General features: G+C 48.3%; 2 protein-coding genes across 2 annotated transcripts in view; one reads left to right on the forward strand and one right to left on the reverse strand.

The window, feature by feature from the left end:
• Positions 1-12,396, forward strand: thbs4a (thrombospondin 4a). The gene is made up of 23 exons (XM_060054207.1): positions 1-298; positions 1,170-1,367; positions 1,776-2,023; positions 2,195-2,300; positions 3,189-3,280; positions 3,407-3,458; positions 3,547-3,746; positions 4,219-4,356; positions 4,457-4,537; positions 4,761-4,913; positions 5,354-5,458; positions 5,550-5,657; positions 5,796-5,955; positions 7,077-7,195; positions 7,507-7,559; positions 7,655-7,739; positions 7,962-8,055; positions 8,364-8,542; positions 8,855-8,903; positions 9,004-9,200; positions 9,505-9,677; positions 9,995-10,134; positions 10,413-12,396. The coding sequence occupies exons 1-23, from the start codon at positions 220-222 to the stop codon at positions 10,460-10,462; spliced, it is 2,859 nt and encodes a 952-aa protein (XP_059910190.1). The 5' UTR covers positions 1-219; the 3' UTR covers positions 10,463-12,396.
• Positions 11,086-21,896, reverse strand: part of serinc5 (serine incorporator 5) — a 21,029-nt gene continuing 10,218 nt past the window's right edge. Inside the window, exons 3-12 of the mRNA XM_060054228.1 lie at positions 19,166-19,344; positions 17,756-17,850; positions 17,568-17,661; positions 16,346-16,557; positions 15,594-15,686; positions 15,012-15,138; positions 14,489-14,558; positions 14,236-14,272; positions 13,384-13,528; positions 11,086-12,846 (exon numbers count right to left, since the gene is read on the reverse strand). Of these exons, the coding sequence (XP_059910211.1) occupies positions 12,702-12,846; positions 13,384-13,528; positions 14,236-14,272; positions 14,489-14,558; positions 15,012-15,138; positions 15,594-15,686; positions 16,346-16,557; positions 17,568-17,661; positions 17,756-17,850; positions 19,166-19,344 (1,197 nt within the window). The 3' untranslated portion in view covers positions 11,086-12,701. The remainder of the gene's footprint in view (positions 12,847-13,383; positions 13,529-14,235; positions 14,273-14,488; positions 14,559-15,011; positions 15,139-15,593; positions 15,687-16,345; positions 16,558-17,567; positions 17,662-17,755; positions 17,851-19,165; positions 19,345-21,896) is intronic.

Genomic DNA, 21,896 nt, shown 5'->3' on the forward strand with positions numbered 1-21,896 from the left:
GTGGCCACAGAATACCTTAACCCAGCTGGAACTCTGATCCGCAGGTCTGTCTTTGTGCTCTCTCCTGGACCAGGCGCTCATTTGTTGTGACTTTAGAATGTGTTGACTCTACTTCAACCCGTCCACAGGTCTTAATAGACCGCCAGTTCTTCTTAGAGGACAGCAGAGGATACCAGAGGCATCTACTGGCTCTTCTGCCCCACTCATCAAGTGCAGAGGATGGGTCTACTTGTCAGAGGGGCAGCTCTCGCCCTGGTGGTCCAGCAGCTAGCCCTGACAGTCATAGCACAGGGCATTGGTGAGTACATCTGGCCTTAGCATTCTGGAACTGATAAACGCTAAGTATCAAATCATATGAGATAATACAACTTAATATGAGGTAATAGAGTTTGGGTCATTTGTCACTGCTGAGTAACATACAGTATCTGTTAATAATTGTAACTTATCTCGACCCTACAGATTACATTTTTTATTATCAGTTATATATCAATGCCAATGTTCCCTTGGATAATGAACATTGGGAATTATATGTATTTGAATGCATTCAAATACAGTATATGTGCATGTATGTGTGTGCGTATGTGTGTCTCAGTTTGTCTCTCTGTGATCTTGTAATGGTTGCACCAGGGCCAAATATTTTCTCCAAAGGAAAAAGTTTACTGCCTATCAGTCTGCCACTCTGTAGAGCCTACCACTGCAGGGCAGTCAACACACCCACACACTCTCACACACACACACACACACACACACACACACACACACACACACACACACACACACACACACACACACACACACAGACATCATCTTTCATCTACAGTCTCAAGCACATCATAAAGTGCTTCAGTGATCTGACTCAGCAGTTGCTATACACGGTGCAGCCAATTAAAACACACTTTGCCGCCCCAGCCGCGCGGGATGGAAACAGATAGAATAGGGCCAAGCTGTTGGGATTTCATCATCAGTCTGGGCGATTCCATATATGCCTTCATATGCAATGCATGAGTAAAGACATAACACTTTTAACACTATTAATCTATACTTACTATGACGTTGATATGATCATGATATGCTTGGAAACACAATTCACAGTTTGTGTGAATCAACATCAAGGAGAATGGTCCCCTTGTTTATGTGGTTCCCTTCTCGGTCTTCTCTGTGGGTCTCAGTGTACGACCTGCTGGGTTCTCCGGACTGTCTGCCAGACCTGCTCCAGGGCAGCCTGAGGAACAACGGGAGGGACGAAGCCTTTATCCTGTCCTCCTTCAAGCTGAACAGCAAGACCCCGACCACGCTGTTCAGCATCATCAACCCCAATGATAACACCAAGTACCTGGAGTTCAGCGTCCAGGCCATGTTCAACAAAAGTGATCCTTTATTTTTATTTTATTTATTTTGACCAAAATCGTATGTCTAACTATAATTAGAGGAGAGTGAGGGGTGTGTATGTCTGTCTTTTGGTTTTCTCAAAAATCGTTCATCCGATCGAAATCACACTTGGTGGGACTATGGCTGAGCCCTCAAGGACGTGCAGGGTGGAGTGTGAGGTTGTTTGGATGAGAGGTTCTTGAGAAAACTGCCAGCAGCATAACCAGAGGTGAAGCGATCACCTCTGGTTATGTACGGGCACTGCAGTGGTGTGACTAAACAAAGGAATCTGTTTTCAAGGTAAAATCCCCCCACTGATCCGTTCTCTATTTGGTTTTTCTTTATCGCGACCCCTCCAACCCTGTGCCCGCTTCCCCTCCATGTTTTCCTTTGGTTCCTCCGTCCAGTTGTCCTGCGCTACATGAAGACCAACGGTGCGTACGACACGGCCAGCGCAAACGCCCCGGGCCTGGCGGACGGCCAGGAGCACCATGTGATGCTGCAGGCCAGCGGACTCCAGAACGGGCCCGCCCGCCTCAACATCTACGTGGACTGCAGGCTGGTGTATTATGTGGACACGCTACCGGCCGCCTTCGGCTCTCTGCCCCGCAGCCCCAACAGTGTGGCCCTGAGGACCCTGCAGCCTAACGGACAGGTGATCCTTACAGGCTCTGGGACCCGAGGAATAAATGGGTATTTGTTCAGAAATGAACTGGACTAAACTAAAATAAACACATTGACACATTGTCACATATTCTCTTTCCACCAAGCGAAGGTGAACATGTTTTTAGGCCTGAATGTGACTTATATCTCCTCGCCCCCACAGGATTTATTGACGGACCTGAAGCTGGTGATAGAGGACACCAGGGCCAACGTGGCCACTCTGCAGGACTGCGGCACCCATCAGCGGGGACACACCCCGCAGATCATGGGTATTGATCGGTTTGAATGGACTGATGGAATTCTGAATCAGCATTCAGAACCAGCCTAGCTAGATTGTTTTGGGAAATCTGTAACTTGCTTTAAATAGTCTTAGGGATGCTAGTTTACAATGAAGTGCAGGCATAATCAAAAGGGCATTGCACAAGTATCCCTGCCAATATTTCAAGAGCATTTCTGTCAATTCAAGTGGATACTCAAGCAAGAAGCTTTACCTTTTGATTTACTTTAGGGAGAACTTTTTGGGCCATACTCTCACCAGAAAGTTTATGATCTAATAAACACCCATGAAACTGACTCCTTAACTATAACTTTTGTGTTGCCTACAACCAATCCTTGAGACTTCGTTAGTTTTCTCCCAAAGAGTATCGACTCTTTGGGACTACGAACCAGATGTTAACTTTAATGAGAACTTCTAATGGAACTTCTAATGTATCCTAATGGGAACCAGAAGAGCTGAGTACTCTGCCTCAAGGAACAGATTGCAATCACAGGCTGACTTCATGTCATTGATGTATTGTAGGAACGAAAGCAGACCCAGTCTGAGGGACCCCACATGTTAAGGTGTTACGGTTAAGGTTGTGTGTTTTGGTCTTGAGTCTGTGACTGTACCCTAGGTGTTTTAGAGATGGGTGGTTTTTATTCTCTGCTATCTTTGCATTGAAGCATTCTGTCTTGGCTTTCTGTCCTTCAATTCATCAAATTTCCAAGATTTTTAATTCATCTCATAAGTTAGAGGAGGGGATCCCGTCACACAGAGCCCACTGAGGTTTCACCTCGCCAGTGATGTCACACAGAAACCCCCACTGGCACAGCCGATCAGCACCGATATAACCTCCTCGCCCTATCTCTGCTATTGTTGTTTTGTTCTGTTCCTCCAGCGGTCTCAGGAGGCAAGACCCTAGAGGACCTGGAATCCTTACTGGAGCTCAAGACCATGATGGCAGAGATGAAGACAATATTGAACCAGCAGGTAGCCTTTTGTCTCAGCTGTAGATAGAAAGTGCTATTCTGACTGATGTAATATTGGGATTGTCAATTCAACTTTTAACATGCTGGTTGTGTTTGTTCTCGGGTATTTGTTTGTTTGTTTGTTTAGATCAAGGAGACCATTTATCTGAGGAACACCATCGCAGAATGCCTGGCTTGTGGTGGACACCATCAACTCCTTTCAATTCCTTGATAATCATTTTCAAATGGCTGACTATGTCTTCTCAAACATGTGTGCTATGTGTCTAGGTCTAGGGGATGGTCCCACCCCAACAGGGTCAGGTACCCGCCCGGTCACACCACCCCAGCCTCACCCCCTCCAGCGATGCCGACCGGGTACGTGCTTCACCCAGGACATGTGTATTCCCTCCCAGAACGGGGGCTTCAGCTGCGCCCCCTGTCCCGAAGGATTCACAGGGGACGGGGTGCAGTGTGACGACGTGGACGAGGTAGGTTTTCCTCTATACACCTGTGTGTGTGTGTGTGCGCGTGCGTGTGTGCGTGTGTGTGTGTGTGTGTGTGTGTGTGTGTGTGTGTGTGTGTGTGTGTGTGTGTGTGTGTGTGTGTGTGTGTGTGTGTGTGTGTGTGTGTGTGTGTGTGCGTGCGTGCGTGTGTGTGTGTGTTAGTGTCAGTTTAATTTGTAAGTTGTACTTAGTAATTTGATGTTACCTAGGTTAGGTTACAGGTTTAGGTTAAGTGATGTATTTTTTAACCACTGTGTGTGAAAGCATTGGTTTAAGCTTTGAGCCAAATATGTTTTCAACCTCTGTGTGTTGATGCGTTGTTTTAAGCTTTAAGTGACGTCTTTTGCCCCACTGTGTGACAGTGTCGGTTTAAGCTTTAAGTGACGTCTTTTGCCCCACTGTGTGACAGTGTCGGTTTAAGCTTTGAGTGAAGTCTTTTTTCCCCGCCGTGTGACAGTGTCGGTTCAAGCCGTGCTTCCCCGGCGTGCGCTGCATGAACACGGCCCCTGGGTTCCGCTGTGAGGTCTGCCCTCTGGGATACACCGGACCGGAGCTGACCGGAGTGGGAGTGGCCTACGCCCGCTCACACAAACAGGTCGCTCCAAACACCCTGAAAATCCAAGTTGAAACCCCCGCGAAATCATTGGATGGTCTTGAACACGCTGAATCATCCTTCTTGTCTTTCGTCCCCCCAGGTGTGTGATGATATAGACGAGTGTGAGGGAGTACTTGCGAACGGAGGCTGTACCCCAAACTCTCACTGCCACAACACTGTGGTAAGTGAACCAGAGGCCAATGTAACTACGGTTCTGAGGATAGGACAAAATGATGAATATTGAATGATAAAATCGAACTGTCGGATCTGAAGACTGTGTGTGTGTGTGTGTGTGTGTGTGTGTGTGTGTGTGTGTGTGTGTGTGTGTGTGTGTGTGTGTGTGTGTGTGTGTGTGTGTGTGTGTGTGTGTGTGTGTGTGTGTGTGTGTGCGTTGTCCTCATCAGGGCTCCTTCCGCTGTGGGGAGTGCAAGAGTGGCTTCAGTGGGGACCAGAAGCAGGGCTGCCTTGGACAAGGCTTCTGTTTGAACGGCCAACCCAACCCGTGCGACCCTAACGCTGACTGTGTGGTGGAGAGGGACGGCAGCATCAGCTGTGTGGTGAGAACCAGAACCGAGAAGGGCTACCATAATGGGGCGGGGATTTGAGATAGCAGAGACGAGTTCAGTATTTACTGAGCTAAGTGCAGGACAGGATGCGTCCTTGTTTGAGAAAGTATGTGGATTGATAAGGTCATGAGATGTGCTTTATTGATGTTAACATTTGGTTAACATCAGTACTGATCCAATCTTTATTATTGCATTCTGCCTAAGCCAAGGCATATTATAATCTTATAGATATTTGACCCTGTTGTACTAGGCAAGAATTCATCAGATTTTATCTGGTGTTATAGATTTTCCCCCCATGCTCAAGTGTGTGTATTTGTGTGTGTGTGTGTGTGTATGTGTGTGTGTGTGTGTCTGTGTGTCTGTGTGTGTGTATGTGTGTGTGTGTCTGTGTGTGTGTGTGTGTGTGCGCGCGTGTGCGTGTGTTTTCTCAGTGTGGCATCGGTTGGGCAGGGAATGGATTTGTGTGCGGAAAGGACACAGACATCGATGCGTTCCCCGATGCCAAACTCAGGTGCAAGGACGACAGCTGTAACATGGTATTGCACCCTCTCTCCTCGCCTCCATCCCAAAACAAGCCAAGGCCGACAACCGTAAACCAATGAATTGAACCGGCCGTGTTGTTTCCAGGACAACTGCATCTTTGTGCCAAACTCGGGCCAGGAGGACGCGGACCGAGACGGCCTCGGGAACGCTTGTGACGATGACGCAGACAGCGACGGAATTCTAAACATAGACGTGTGTTCACTATTCAATGCTCCCCGTCGTCCATAAAGCGAGACATTCTGTTCATGTTACAAAGAGCAACAGGTATGAGCCTACACCAACAGGTGTGGCGCTCCAGTTAATTCCAAGCTCTCTCTGATCGACACACAGGACAACTGTTGGCTTGTCCCCAATGAGGACCAGAGGAACAGTGATAAGGACGCCCATGGAGATGCCTGTGACAACTGTCCCACCGTAGAGAACCCCACACAGAAGGACACAGACTCAGACGGCCCGGGGAACGAGTGCGACGATGACATCGACGGAGACGGTGAGGTGGATCTCATCCTCACACCCGTCCTATGGCGTTTCATGCCCTCGTGGTTCGATATAAACGTCAATAATGCACACACTCTAGCTTTCAAAGCCCTTTAACGGGGCAGGCTAAATGCCGGGCTTCACACTGTTAAGGCAGGCTATCATCTCAGCCAGCTCCCAGATCATTAACTTTTATTGCTCTGGTTTTACGGTAAAATATGTAAAACACTGTGTGAAACCTAATGGATACCTATTAGATTGTGTGGCTACTATGTAGGATACTGGCCACCCAGAGTCTAGACCCTGTAGTATGGAAAGTGAGGAAGTCTTTCGCCCTCTCACTGGGTTTCCAGTTAAAAGACAACCAGAATAATACTTCATCTGTTAAACACATCCCGGTGGTATTTTCTGTTTCTAATTCAGGTGTTGTTGTTGTTGTATTTTTAAACTGGAGCTCCACTAAACTCCCACTGCTCTAATAACAAACCATTTACCGCCCAAGTAAAAGACAAGTGTTAAAAGTGAAAGTGTTCCAGGCAGACTGAAACGATTTTGTTGGACTGCTCATTGCTATGCCACATATTTACTCATTCTCATTCTGGAACACTGTAAATAGTTCCATTGGTAAAACAGTTTGTGTGTGTCTGTGTGTCTGTGTGTGTGTGTGTGTGTGTGTGTGTGTGTGTGTGTGTGTGTGTGTGTGTGTGTGTGTGTGTGTGTGTGTGTGTGTGTGTGTGTGTGTGTGTGTGTGCTTGCCCACATGTTCGCCCATGGGCTTATAGTAATCCACATTTATTCAGTTAAATCATTTCAGATCCCCATATTTTCTTCTGGCCAAAAGCTCCACCTCAACCAATTGTTTGGGAATGTCTTTAACTTGTATTCTGGATAGCTTAGCGCTTGGTCATGTCTGTGTCTGCTCTAAGAGCAGCGTTTTTTCCGTGGCGTTCCTGTGCCAGAGGTTGATGTCCGCTGGAAACTATTTCGCTGAGTTAATCGAGCCCTGTTCAGGCTGATTCCCGGAATAAAACGTGCCTGGGAATTTGTTTTTTCACTTCTTCAGACTCACTTCCATTGTGCTCCTTTGGTCAGCAGCAGCAGGCTCTGCAATAAAACCACGTTTACCCTCCTCAGGCCTGAACAACGTTCTGGATAACTGCCCGCTGGTCCCCAACGTCGACCAGGTGGACCGGGACAGGGACGGGGTCGGAGATGTCTGTGACAGCTGCCCCGACATGGTCAACCCCAACCAGGTAACCACGACAACCATCACTAAGACATGCCCCGTCCCACACAGTCACAACCCACCCTCCCACTCAATGCAGGTTGATGCTGTTGTTGTTGTTGTATTTCCAGTCGTATCAAGTTTATATATAAAAGTTATTTATCAGACGCAACTTACATATTAGCATGAGAACAAGTAAAGCATACAATTGAAAATTGGCGTAACAAAAACGACCACCAGAGCATAGCCATCGGAATCCCAATAAGATGCTTAGTATTTATATATTCATGATCCCTTTCATACAACTCAACAAAGTCCTCCGCTTCCCTCTGGCTCCAGGTGGACTCTGACCACGACCTGGTGGGGGACACGTGTGACGACAACATAGACAGGTGGGGGCTGCTCTTCCTCTGGGGCCAGGGACGGGGGGGTCATTGAGGAGAACCAGTGGTGTTGATGTGTTCTCCCTGTTCCTCCCCTTGCTCAGTGACGGGGACGGCCACCAGAACAACATGGACAACTGCCCCACCGTCATCAACTCGGCCCAGCTGGACACTGACAAGGACGGGAAGGTCTTCCATGCCTTTGTGTTTTTGTGGTGCACTGCGTCCTGTCCACTATAATGGGTGCTTTTTTGTACTGGGAAGCCTTAACAAAATGTAGAGAAATGGAAATGAAAGATCTTCTAATCGGATAATGTAATCTGATCTCAATTTAGCTTTCCCTGTTTTACCAACGATGGCGCCTCTGTGAAACCGTCCCGTTGTCATCATGTCTCTTTGTGTATTCGGCAGGGGGATGAATGCGACGACGATGATGACGACGATGGCGTTCTGGATGATCAAGACAACTGTCGGCTGGTCTTCAACCCAGACCAGAAGGAATACAGTTAGTTTATCATCACTATCTATTGCATGTGTGTGTGTGTGTGTGTGTGTGTGTGTGTTCCTGCGTCTGTGCGTGTGTGTTTGTGCGAGTGTGTGTGTGTCTGTGCGCATGTATGTGTGTGTGTCTGCATCTGTGGGTGTGTGTGTGTGTGTGTGTGTGTGTGTGTGTGTGTGTGTGTGTGTGTGTGTGTGTGTGTGTGTGTGTGTGTGTGTGTACGTGTGTGTGCGTGTGTGTGTGCATGTCTGCATGTTTGCATGTGCGTTTGCGTGAGTGTTCGCGCAGCGGCAGTAACGGCGACGGTGTTCCAGGTTTTAAGGTGGGGTTGGCCTGTGCCGGAGACTTCGACAACGACACCATCATCGACATCATAGACACGTGTCCGGAGAACGCCGAGATCACCCTGACCGACTTCAGGGCCTACCAGACGGTGGTGCTGGACCCCGAGGGCGACGCCCAGATAGACCCCAACTGGGTGGTGCTCAACAGCGTAAGCCACAAAGTCTACAGCCCCTGATGCTGCCTTGAATGTCATTCAGACATCAGACGGTAACACTCTCTCTACGGGCGAGCTTCGACGACCATACATCAATCACATTACTAATAGACTTAACCTGGAGTCCTTTAAACGGTAACTCTCATTTCAAGTATGTCCCACCCTACCTGTGCATGCATGACATGTAAGTGAATTCTCTGTAAGTGGTTATGGTGAAGGCCTTATGGATGAAGGCCTCCAGCAAATTACAAACAGTTCCTGTTGTGGTGCTCTCGCTCAGGTTGGATTATCTCTCTCTCCCCTCAGGGCATGGAGATCGTTCAGACCATGAACTCTGACCCAGGCCTCGCTGTTGGTAAGAAAGGCATCGATGCTTATACAGCTAACAGCAGACTCCTCTCAGCGGAGCTCTAGGCTCACGAGGCCCGTTCCTCCCCCCGGTTTCCTCTCTGCAGGCTACACGGCGTTCAGCGGCGTGGACTTTGACGGCACGTTCCACGTGAACACGGTGACCGACGATGACTACGCCGGGTTCATCTTCGGCTACCAGGACTCCTCCTCCTTCTACGTGGTGATGTGGAAGCAGACGGAGCAGACCTACTGGCAGGCTGTTCCCTTCAGAGCGGTGGCAGAGCCAGGGATTCAGCTTAAGGTCTGTCTGTGTGTGTGCGTGTCTGTGCGTGTCTGTCTCTGCATATGTGTGTGTGTGTGTGTGTGTCTGTCTCTGCATATGTGTGTGTGTGTGTGTGTGTGTGTGTGTGTGTGTGTGTGTGTGTGTATACATGCATGGGTGTGCGTGTATGCATACATGCATATGTGCGTGCAAGCCGTGCATGTATGTCTGTCCACCCATCTGTGCTTTTAAACAATTCCAATCCCAGTGTGCTGCCCCCCCCCCCCCTCTTACACACTGAGCCGCGGCCACACCATGTTCCCTCTCTCCTCCCACGGCCCAGGCAGTCAAGTCCAAGACGGGTCCCGGGGAGTACCTGAGGAACTCCCTCTGGCACACGGGAGACACGGACGACCAGGTGCGGCTGCTGTGGAAGGACCCCAGGAACTCTGGCTGGAAGGACAAGGTGTCCTACCGCTGGTACCTCCAGCACCGGCCCCAGGTCGGCTACATCAGGTATGGGCCGGCGGGGACACGCCTCCACCTTTGGGCCATCGACCCCTACATCTGACAGGGGCAGGAGCAACTATTCAGACCTATCCTTTTGGTAACTGCCATGTAGCAGTTCACCCTTAACTTAACTTAACACCGAACAACCCTGACCTTCACTTCAACCATCTCCAACCGACCTCAATCCTTTACCAATGCGGGCACACAGGCACGCACGCACGCACACACACACACACACACACACACACACACACACACACACATTAAGTATGCATTATCTTCCGACCTAACATTCGATGCGTTGTGTGGGGGTGGGGGGGTAGGGTCCGTTTCTATGAGGGCTCAACCCTGGTGGCGGACTCAGGCGTCACCATCGACACCAGCATGAGGGGCGGGAGACTGGGGGTGTTCTGCTTCTCCCAGGAGAACATCATCTGGTCCAACCTGAAGTACCGCTGTAACGGTGAGCCCCCCCCCCCCCCCCCCCCCCCCCCCTCCGTTCTACAGCACAGGGAGCACCGAGCCAGGCTGCACTACGTCATTGATTGATTGATTTCATTTGACCATTTCGATGTATGAACACCACTCTGTGTCATACATCGAAATACATAGTCAGGGATGACACTGAGGTCTGAAGGCTTGTTTCCATTGGTGTCTCCCTCACGCTGTCCTGGAGAGTGATACTACCGAGCTATGAACGTGGTTAATAACTATTTGTCATTCCTTCTCTTGCTCCGTTAGACACTATCCCTGCGGACTACCAGGAAATCAACCGCCAGAGTGCGGATTAAATCCTGAGACATTGACATGCAGATGGAAGACCATTCATTGCCTTATTTAAACACATGGCATTCATGTGTTTTGTGTTTGCTTCTACAGTTATTCTAATACGTCTCAATACAGGTGGATGTTATATGGGCAGAAGATGCACCTCCTTGCAAGTGGGTTGAAGCACAGTAAAGGGAGTAAACGTGAATTAACGTAAAAGTGATTCACAGTGACTACATACTAGAAAAGTAGCTTTTGGTAGTTTTTTACTCAACTACAGTGTTTGTAGAATACATATATATGCTATGTACTAAATATATATAACTAAAGTAATAAAGCATATTTTAAGCAGGAATGTAGAACTTTGGTAATGTTGTACTTTTCCTATCTATTCTAAGGTTGTATCTTTTTATATTTTTCACAATAAATATTAGGACTTTGAATACGACTTAATAAAGTACGAGCATTTGTTCATTTTTGTTGATTGAAATGCTGGCAACACTCGGCTGAATGGCTGTAAGCAGTGCCATGTAGGACTGGGTGGATGGCTTTAGGATGAGGATTCATGCAAGAACGACGCAGAGGTAGTAAATCAGACAGACGCTGTGCCAAATCAGTGACTCCATAGACCACACTCTTTAAATGGTTTAATTTGAACACTTGACGTTTATTTGAAATAGTTAGTTTGTGTTATGAACAAATGTGGGAAAATAAAACCAGAGCAGTGTACAGCCGTTTCTTTTTGATTCCTTCTGTACGATTTTATTCAAGTTTGATATGAGAACAATAAGCACCGTTTGATTTTGTACATTTGTATAAAGATTTAAAACGAAACACATGAAAAACAGCCCAATAGTGGTTTTGACTAAGTATTAGGAACACCGAGCATCATTCTTACTCCAATTATTTTACTGGAAAGGACACAAATACAGCCAGAGTTCATATAAATTAGTATAAAACAGGTTTATACAGTAGAAAAACAACACAACAGAACATTTACTATATTTATTGAATGGAAAGCCTTTGCACTCGAAGTGTACAATAAACTGTAACTCTGTACAACGAAACAAATGAAAAAATTGATTTTAATCAGTTATTTTTGGTCAGCAAACTCAACATCCAGTGTTGAATAAATCTGTGCACACTTGCTTACAAGTCCTCCCTACTACTGAATTGGCCAATAACTAAGAGCCGGCACAGAAAACAGAAATGTAAGCTTATATGTAGGTCGAAGATGTATGTTATTACCCTATATTGTATATGTGACTATGTATTTAACAGAATATAATATTGTATTCTGAGCTCTAGCTTTGGCAAATATTTCTCAACCCTGACTGCGGCTTTTACAGACGGTCAAACCAACTGCTTCCTGTATGGGGGGGGGGGGGGGTAGGAAAGAAACAGTGTGGACAAAAGTGGAAGTTTAACCGAATAGCCGATAATTGAAGTAGTAATTTAGTCTTGAAGAAAGAGCCATAATCGCAACGTGCTCATACATGAAATGCAATATAGGTTGGTGATTCATTGGGACATTTGTGTTTTAAATAAAAACGAACTTGTTCAGTTGCATAGAAAACGACTACAAAAAGGGTTATGGATAAAGCGAGCACAGACAAAGTCCAGTGGATGTGAGCCTGAGAGATGAGTTTTCAAACCAGTTTAAGGGACAAAAATAAAAGATTAAAGTGTCTCTACACCGACTTAAAATCGATAATCAATCTGAGCCCAACCATAAAAGTGTATTCCGACTTTGTCAGAGTGATCAACTAAAAGGACTTGGGCTCTTCTAGACCAACTTTGCGGCCCAGAGAACTATCCACAGGTAAGACTCACAGGATATGACGTTTCCGTGAAGCGTGGACAGGAGACAAAGTTGGAAATATCAAGAACTGTACAGCGCACACTGTCCCCCAATTCTGTTCAACTCCAACCCTGCATGTAACAAAACTCCAGAAGTCATTGATATTCAAAAACACAATCTGCCATCAAGGCATCAATAACAAGTCAACATAGCTTAAAAAACAACAAAAAAGTGTCAAAACAACGACGTCTACTAAAAAGGCAACAGAGACTTCCATACGGGAGGGGGGGGAGGGGGGGGGGGCTGGGGGGAGTGTAGGTGTGTCGTTCAGGGGGGTAGAAGATCGTGGTGGTCCCTTGGCTACGCTGAAAAACCCCCTACCTAGACACGTGGCTACAATCACATTACCCCGACACAAGTCTAGAGGTGTGTGTGTGTCTGTGTCTGTGTGTGTGTGTGTTCTAAGCCTCAAAGCGCTTGGGGCAGACCATGGGCGCCACGAGCGTGCAGAGGTACAGGATCAGGCAGACCCAGCAGGACGCCATCTTGATCCAGAACACCGACCAGCTGCCTTCCAGCAGCTTCTCGATCTCATGGTTGTCGTAGCTACGGTGAGACAACAAACAAACAAAACAAACGCTGAGAAACAATGCAACTGTGCAACGAGGCATTCCTCACAAGAGTTTGAGGTTAGTAAAAAAAAGAATCGAAATAAATCAATTTTATTACAACTCCTAAAAGTATTAGTAAATCAATTTTCTTTGTATAGCCCTTCATCACAGTAGGTCTCAAACGGCTCTGCAGGCCATATTTTATGACTCCCCTAACCGTAGCCTCCAAAAGTGACAGGGAAAACTCATAATTATCAAGTAAGAAACCTTGAGAGGAACACAACTTCTAGAGATGGTTTGGTTGGCAATGGGACTACATGACGGTCTTGGGGCATTCAAACACTAGAGGGAGCAATCGTCATTTGAGTGGACGCAGAAAAGCATCGCTTTCATCAATACATTTCTCCAGATTCGATTTTGCTATTCACAATATGCAAAATAGAAATAAACGCACACATTGACCTCTCACTGAATGGCGGTATGTTTGCGGGCATCAAGACCATGACGCCCTACAGCGTGTGGCAGTACTCACTGGAACCAGTTTGTGACGGTCATCATGACATAGAGTGAGCCCAGGAAGAAGACAAAGTGGAAGTAGGAGTAGCTGTAGATGGTTCCCTCCTGCTCGTCGTACACCACGTTCTGACCACCGCCGCTCTTCTCCTCATCGTTGTCATCTGAAAACGCACACGCACATTATTAAACAAATGCACATTCACAATGATGAGTGTAGCTAAATAATATAATTTGCTTGCTTTTACATCTTTTTTTTGTACTAACCTAATGTTTTGCAATAAGTGTCATTGCATGTTATTAAACTGCATCATCCAACATTGTAATGTTCAATGGTTGGATAAAGTCGTGACGTGAATTAATCATATAAAATGTTATTTTATTAATTAATTTAATAATTTTATTTTTACACATACATTTTTATTTATTGTCACACGACCCGAAAATGTCCCCTCATTATGCATCACAGTCTTAGTTTTTGTGTCCTCCAGCAGGGGTCAGTGTGAGTCTATTCTAGACACACGTCCAACCAGAAAGCTGGCTACGGCATAGTAACCTCCTAGTAACAGTGACATCATTTCTGTTTGCTGACCAATGCTTTCTCACCATCTGCGCTCTGGCACAGGAATAACAATAAGCAGAGTGAAATCCACTCTGGCAGAGAAATGAGAATATGGCATATTAATGGGCAAAAGAAAAAAAGATATGCGAGAGGGAAAGATAAAGGGCTAGGGCTAGGGTTAGGGAGAAGATATTCAGACGGGGGACATTTTTTATGTAGCCATTAATGAGAGGAGGTGGAGAAGAGAGAAGCAGGCGCTAGACTGGAAAACCATGAAATATGAATGAGGGGAAGATATGAAGTACCCACCCGTGTCATCTCCAAAGCAGAAACAGCAGCGCGCTCTCTGCAGGACAGAGAAGAAGAACTCAATGAACGCTGGGTTTCTCATGATGACACAATGGTGTGCACACAGATGACTTGTTCATCCATTAAAAAGAGGTGTGCCATTACAACTCCTTTACTAATTTCACCCCTTTAACACAAATTAACAGTCCACCAATCAAAGGAATGTAAGAACATATGCGTGCGCACGTGTGAGTGTGTGTGTGCGTGCGTGCACCTCAGTCTCGGGCTCACTGTTTCTGCACACACGGAGCGCTGCAGAGCTCCGTCTGGTGGTGGAGGTCAAGCTTTAGGGAGAGAAAGAGAGAGGGAGAGAGAGAGAAGAAGGTGGGCGATAAGAGGCTTTGACGCGTGAAAGGGAATGCACAATGGAAGGAGAGTCATTCAGACTGTATTTTTCCAGTCATTTAGTCCTTTAGAAAGTTGAGATGGCATGGGCGTCCCCCTACTCCTCCCATAGTCTCAGGTCAGGGGAGGGGGAGACCACAGGAGACACGAGGCCTCCACGTGATTGGAAACACATGTGGCTCCGCACTAGAGCCACATGTGCTTCACACAGCCAACCAGCAGCTCCCTCTTTAAAGTGACGGCCAATCAGAGGCGGTCTTTCACCGCAGATGCAGTGTTGTCATTTGTTACCATCCTTTCTTGCTCTACCGGGCATGTCGTTGCAGTCTGGGGTTTACTGGGTTAGTGCTGACCGAGGCAAGTGTGTGCGTGTGCGTGTGTGTGTGTCTCACCATGAGTAGAGGACGCAGCAGAAGAGGATGACGGCCCCCACGACAGTGACAATCTTCTTGTCGCTCTCGTTCCCAGAGTTGAAGGGAAACACACACACTGTGGTGTTCAACCCGGCAACCTCATACGCTAGGGGGGGGGGGGCAGAGGTAAAAAAAAGACATGGGAATAATCAATAAAAAGCAAAGAGGAACGTTAGCAAGAGGCCTAGCGTTTAGAGAGGAGGTGGAATAAAAATCAAGGAGGTTTCCATTAACACAAACAGAACGATAAGATAAGATAAAACTTTATTAATCCCACCGAGGGGAAGCGTTGAAGCTATTCATCAACGAGGAGGGCTAAAGAGACGATCCTGACAGCGGATGTCTCCCTAGAACATTGTGTACACTAGAGAAGGGGGTAGCGCCTACAGTGGAGCAAAGCAGTTCAATAATAAATATGATATTGAATTATGAATTCACTCAGGAGCGAGTCAGGTCCTAACCATTCTATCCAATCACAGCCCTAATCCCATTCTCCTGGGTCGTAATGGATGCGTGTTCGTTGGTTTGTTGTTGTTTGTTCGACGGCATGGTCGTACTCACTCTCTTTAGGTTTGCTGGAGAAGGCGGAGAAGGTCAGGTACATAACGTACACGCTGATCACACCGGGCTGCAGCAGGCCGGAGGTGGGCTGCACTGCAGGGGGACACACACACACACACACACACACACACACACACACACACACACACACACTCAGTGGTACTGTACGGGATAATTAAGGGATTGTGTCCAGTGGACAAAGGGCATTGTCTGCCTGAATACCTAGTGGAGTTTCAAACTGATGAGAAAAAAAACATCAAGGATTCAGAACTGGTTTTTCTACTCTAACTGTAGTATCGGCTGAAGTCTGAGCCAGTTCCAGTCACTGAAACGATAGGTGGCGGAGAGACAGTTCAGGGACGCGATCCCCAAACGGCAGCAAAGTAAAAGTTGACATCTACCATCATAAACACAAAACCATTTTAGTTGATTAGATTTGTTTTGTCACTGCCAATCGCCGACCTCATGGGGCGATAGTAGCAGAGAAAGCATTGCTGCTGTGGCTCTCGTATCCCCCATTGTGGATTCTGTGATCGATACTCTGTCTAACCAAGATCTTTGTGTTTGTGTAAGTAGGATGCTTGTGTGCCTGGGCATGTTGGGACACACACACACACACACACACACACACACACACACACACACACACACACACACACACACACACACACACACACACACACACACACACACACACACACACACACACACACACACACACACACACACACACGGCGGGGGGCTGCTCTCACGTTTCTGGATGCAGGGGGAGATGGCGAGCAGGGAGACGATGAAGCACAGGCTGCCGTTGATGCCCAGCAGCACCTTGTTGAGCAGGCAGGCCTCCGGGTGCGTGTAGAAGAGGCCCATGAAGGCAACGGCGCCCACTGCCACGCTGAACAGGAGCAGGGTCACCAGGGCCAGGGCGGCGTACCACAGCCGGTTGTACTTCACCCCGGAACTCCTGCAGGACAGGGCGTGGATGGGGGGGGGGGGGGATATGTGTTAAAGAGTGCGAGCGAGATCCACAATGCAACATGACAGCCTAAAAAGGGGAGGGAGTCGAGAACAATGCATCACAGGAAGTGATTGAAAGACAGCGAGGGAAAGGAAAGCCACTGAGAAAGTGCCATGTAAACAGTCAACTGAAAGGGTTGAGTCAAGGAAGCGCTAAGGTTTTTGATTTTATCCCACGCTCGAAATAAAAGAGATTTACTGCCTGTTAAAGAACTTTGTTGGTGTTTGGTGAGAAACCCAGCTGTTATCTTCAAACTCTGGTGAAGTATTTTACACATGTCTACGGACACATGGCTTTGGTAACAAAAAAGCTGAATGGGCCCTCAAAGCCAAGCGTGCTGTGAGGCACATGCTCTCCACGCACAGGAAATGGACTGTGTGCAAACACACCACGCACTCCATGAGCATCCTGGACGTTTGGGGAAGGCTTGGCAGCCGGCTAGGTTCTGATTTCGGCCCTCGGAAAAAGAAACAAGACCATACTCTCCAATGGTGGACCAGATTTGACACGCACCCCCCTCTGAGAGAAGGTATATTCTTAACCCACGGGCTCTTTGGCTGTTTTCTGTGCAGGTCTGTTCATTAAAAAAAAATGAAAGGAACTGCATTAATATAGCGCAATTTAACCAGCGGCCTCTCAAAGCGCTTTACAGTAACCTTGCCTAATAATCATCCATTCATAAACACATTCACAAACCATGCAAGGCGACAGCCAGATCGTCAGGAGCAGTTAGGGTGAGGTGTCTTGCTCAGTGACACCTCGACACTCGAACTAGCAACCTTCTGGTTACCAGCCAATCCGTTCTACCTCCTTAGCCACGTGCTGTCCCAGTGCTGTTCATGTTTCAATGACGCCTTTGCAACAAGGCCAGACGTAGAGACAACAGGGAGACTTTAAAGAGCGGGTGAGGGAGCAGAGAGAGAGAGAGAGAGAGAGAGAGAGAAAATTGCTCTCACCAGTTTGTGTTCCATCTGTGGGCAAACTCCACCAGCAGCATGAGCTGGATGAGGAGGAAGATGAACCCCCCCACCGCCCCTATGTACCGCCACACTGTAATCAGCCAATGGGAGGAGGGAGGACAGTTCAGACAGGGCAGGAAAACAGTCATATGAAATAGCAGCGTTGCATTAGCCGGGCTGGTTACCTTTCAGAAACATCATCTCGAAGCCTCCCTCTTCTGGGATGAAGAAGCCTCCAACGCAGCATGCTACCAGCAAAACAAACTTAGGTAACCAGAACCTGCAATTTATGAACATGGATATTATGGCAGGGCATGCGTGAGCAAGGCAAAACATTCAGATTAACCACCAAAACAAAAAGGAAGCTCTAGTGATGGAGGTCTTCTTTTATAGGTTTAGGATTGTTGTGTTGTGCTGTGAGCCTCACTGGTCGGTTGGAACAGCTACATTTTGATGGATTTAATGCAGTCTGGTCAGGTCTGGACATGGTCAGTGTTTAGGGAAACCCTGTTTCTCTACGGCACTGTTGCCCTCCAATGCAAACACAGATTCTGCATCGTAAGCCATCAGAAAGCTTCACGTTTAGTCCAAGTATATAGCCTTTGGTAGAAATTAATGATTATATTCTATGGTAAACCATGATTATTATTAGGCCTGTATATCTAATGGTAGAAAACATTTAAGGTGTCTCTGGATTCTGATCAAGAGCTTGGAGCCGGGGAGTCTGAGGTCAGAACAGATGGTGGAACCCCTCATAGGAGCAGGAAGCTACGGGGTTAAGGCGTGCTGACCTCAGCCTAGTGTCTTGGGCTATCTTTGTTGACCATTTGTTGACCATTCAGGTCAAGACGGATTTATGACTGATTGTGGGCGGACACCTCAAGAAAAAACTGTGTGTGTGTATAAAAAGACACTGGAATCTGATAAAAAGCAGTGCTTTGCAAATGTCGGCTGTTGTCGTTGTTGCTTTTTTAAACGATAAAGTCTTTTGTCAATACTTGCTCCGGACCCCTCGATTTCTTTTACTCTCTCTTAAATTAGTCGGAGTGTTTTATATCTCGGTAATCCACGACACCTTCAAGAAGTACTGGCCACCCTCCGTTTTTACTCTGGCACAGTGTCGAACAGCATCGTAGATTTATTGTTTCACATTCAAAACCGTGCACTTGTCTTTACTTTGGCCGTTTCCCCACTGTTTATATACACGGTCCACAGGGGCTAGCCCACAAAGACCACAGCCAGCGACTAGCTGGGGAGAAAGACGTAACAAACCTACCCAATACCACAGAAGTTTAAGACGAGGTGAGAGTAGGACCACACACACACACACACACACACACACACACACACACACACACACACACACACACACACACACACACACACACACACACACACACACACACACACACACACACACACACACACACACACACACAAAAGCGTACAACTTGTATAGAACTTTTATTTATTTATTATCTATCGATCCCTCATCAAGCATTTTGTTTTGCAGTTTCACAGACAAACTCAATGAAAGATGCATCCCACTGGCTGTACAGCCTGACCACAGTGCTGGCTGTAGCGCGGGTACCTACCCGTTGTGGATGGTGGCCCTGCAGCTCTGGCTGTTGTTGAGCCGCAGCGTGAGCAGGAAGAAGAGGAAGAAGAAGCAGGCCATGCCGAAGCACACCTTGTACACGGCCGAGTAGCCCACCAGCATTTTGCAGGTCTCCCCGTCGCCCAGCTTCTTACACATGGCACTGTAGAAAGGGACCTGACACACACACACACGATAATGAGTTGACATGTTGAACAAGGCGGGGGACCGTCTGTTCCCGTCCTTGCTGAGGGGGGGGGGGGGGGGGGTCAACGCGGAGCCTCACGCCCCCCCAAAGCAGCAGGAGAGGCAACCGCCAGCGACACGAAGACCCTCTTTCATCCCCCGTTCTCTGAGCTTGTATGTGTGCGTGTGTGTGCGTGCGTGCGTGCGTGCGTGTGTGTGTGTGTATACGGACATAAAGCGTGGGTAGAATAAATTAGCCGACTTCCTTTCACAGAGTCAGTAAGGGGAGAAGAAAAAGAGATGGGGGCGGGGGGGACGGAATATACTAGAAAGGAACGAAAGGGAGCAGAATGGAGGTAAAGAGGGCCCACCGGGATCAGAGTCCGGGGCGTGAAGGCGAGGGGCTAGAGTCACGAGGGACAAGCCTTCTGGGGGAGAGGCGAAGAGGTGTGTCTCCCGGGGGAGGGGGGGGGGGGGGGGGGGGGGCACACAGGTTCATGGAAGCCCGCTCAGGACAGCCGGATGGCCTGTGGTGCCTCTGCCTGGCGTCACTCGGAGAGCATAAAGGGCTTCTGTAAACAACGGGGACTCCGGGGCCGCGGGAGTGCAGCTGGGGCCGTTCGACCTCGCATGCGCACCTCTGCCTTTCCACCAGCAGGGGGCCTCGGCAGGGGGAAAAGCCGGTAGGAAAATGAGATGGAAAACAGAATGGGAGCGAAAGAGCACTTCGACAGACGCCAAGGACCCAAGTTCCATACTTGCACACGCCTTATAAATGGAAGTCTATTTTGCCCAACAGTTTTTCCTCTGTCAGACGGTGGGCCAACACAAGCCAGCCATGAAGACATCTTTGGATGCGTGTGTTTAGTGGAGACCATGGAACGGCTGGCTATGGCGGGGGGAGGGGGGGCAGAACTTGAGCCAAGCCGGTGGGTACGTTTTGTCTCAGGGGACATTAACATGTCCATGGTGGTGGGCTGGTAGAGGGGGCACAGGGGTTACGGCCGTGTCAGGCTGCTGTAAATCTATGGAGGAGAGGGACGCTCCATAAACACAAAGGCCACTCTTTCAGACCCCGACTTCCCACTGTGCTCGCTCTGTGACCGATACTGTGAGTGTGAGTGTGAGTGTGAGTGTGAGTGTGTGTGTGTGTGTGCGTGTGCACGGGGCTATCAAAGGCCATTCTGTGCATTGCCGGGTCTTTTAACCCTGGTTCTCGCCCCCATACGGCGCTCCCTCCATGGAGCCCCCTCTCCCCACCACTGTAGACAGTACACTGGCAGAGCCGGAGCGATCGCGGGGGGGCTGAAAGGAGATTGATGAGGGGGGGGGGGGGGAAAGGAAATATCCCTGTTCTCAGGCCGAACAGGGGAGAGAGCTAGTGCCCCATCGCCGTGGTAACGCAGCCCGGCGGCATGCCTGTGTGTGTTCTTCGCAGAGGTGAGAGGCTGGGGAATAGGCTAGCTTCTCGTGCTAGCTCCTAACGTGCTGAATCAAACCGGAGCAGATGGAGTACGGGGACGTTCTGGACGGACCTGAACACGGTTGTTCGTGTCGAGAATAAAAAAGGCAAGACAACGATTGTGTCAAACACCATGACAACAGGGTGACTCAGGCGGAGCCGGGGGCCCAATGGGAAGACAACTCTGTTAGCACAGCCCCCCCCCCCCCCCGACACTACAGCATTCCCTCTCCCGAGGAGGGGGGCTTCAAGTGGAATCCCCCTCAAAGCTCAGAAAACAAACTGCTACAGGATAGCGCGCCTCACGTTACAGCCCAACAGCACAATGGGCTGGGAGGATGAAAGGGACCAGGGGTCAGAACCAACTGGGACCAACGCTGAAGAAAGCCAAACGTCCTCCCACAAATCACCGAGTCATTTCAAAAGCCTGTTAACAAGTCGGGCTGTCAGCCCAGGCTACTGCCCACTCCAACACCGCTTCAAGAATACATTATTATTCATTCCTAACTAAAATATATACATACACGCTGTCGAAGAAATAATGACACAATGACCCAAAAGACAAGTTTTAAAACAGAAAACAGATGACACACGTTCCCGTTTAGATCCCTTCATCTAGAATCACAGAGTAGCCCCACCGCCCAGATTGGGTTCCGCCCCGTGGTGTGGTTTGATTGACATCAGTGTGCACATTAAGAGCGCTCAGCCCTCAGGACTTAAACCCAGGGTTTTAAACCGTCTGGCTGATGTGGTCACTAACATGACATGAGGCGGGCTGGGGTTATGTTAGGGGGCTGGTGTGGTCCCTAACGTGACGTGAGGCAGGGTTAGGTGAGGGGGCCGGTGAATTAGAGAAACGGTGAGACACCAGACAGGCTGTAGGGGCGTGGTATTGGGGGCTATTTGGGGGTGGGTTAGGTTACCTCCAGAGCTTCAGAGCCAATTCCCCTAACAAAGAACCATGGGTCTTTGCATAGTATTGTGTAAGACACACTACTCCACTATTATATGCAGCACTTGTATACAAGTGCCTTTGCAGTGTGTGATAAACCACTATAACTAATGCAGGAATATGCAACGC

This window comes from Gadus macrocephalus, chromosome 6, assembly GCF_031168955.1.
Source record: "Gadus macrocephalus chromosome 6, ASM3116895v1".
Classification (NCBI taxonomy): domain Eukaryota; kingdom Metazoa; phylum Chordata; class Actinopteri; order Gadiformes; family Gadidae; genus Gadus; species Gadus macrocephalus.

Excerpts from the sequence above, each read along its gene's own strand:
- thbs4a (XM_060054207.1), top strand. The coding sequence starts at position 220 with ATGGGTCTACTTGTCAGAGGGGCAGCTCTCGCCCTGGTGGTCCAGCAG. Across the intron at positions 1,368-1,775 it reads CCAGGCCATGTTCAACAAAA|TTGTCCTGCGCTACATGAAG; the intron begins GTGATCCTTTAT and ends TCCTCCGTCCAG. Across the intron at positions 2,024-2,194 it reads CCCTGCAGCCTAACGGACAG|GATTTATTGACGGACCTGAA; the intron begins GTGATCCTTACA and ends TCGCCCCCACAG.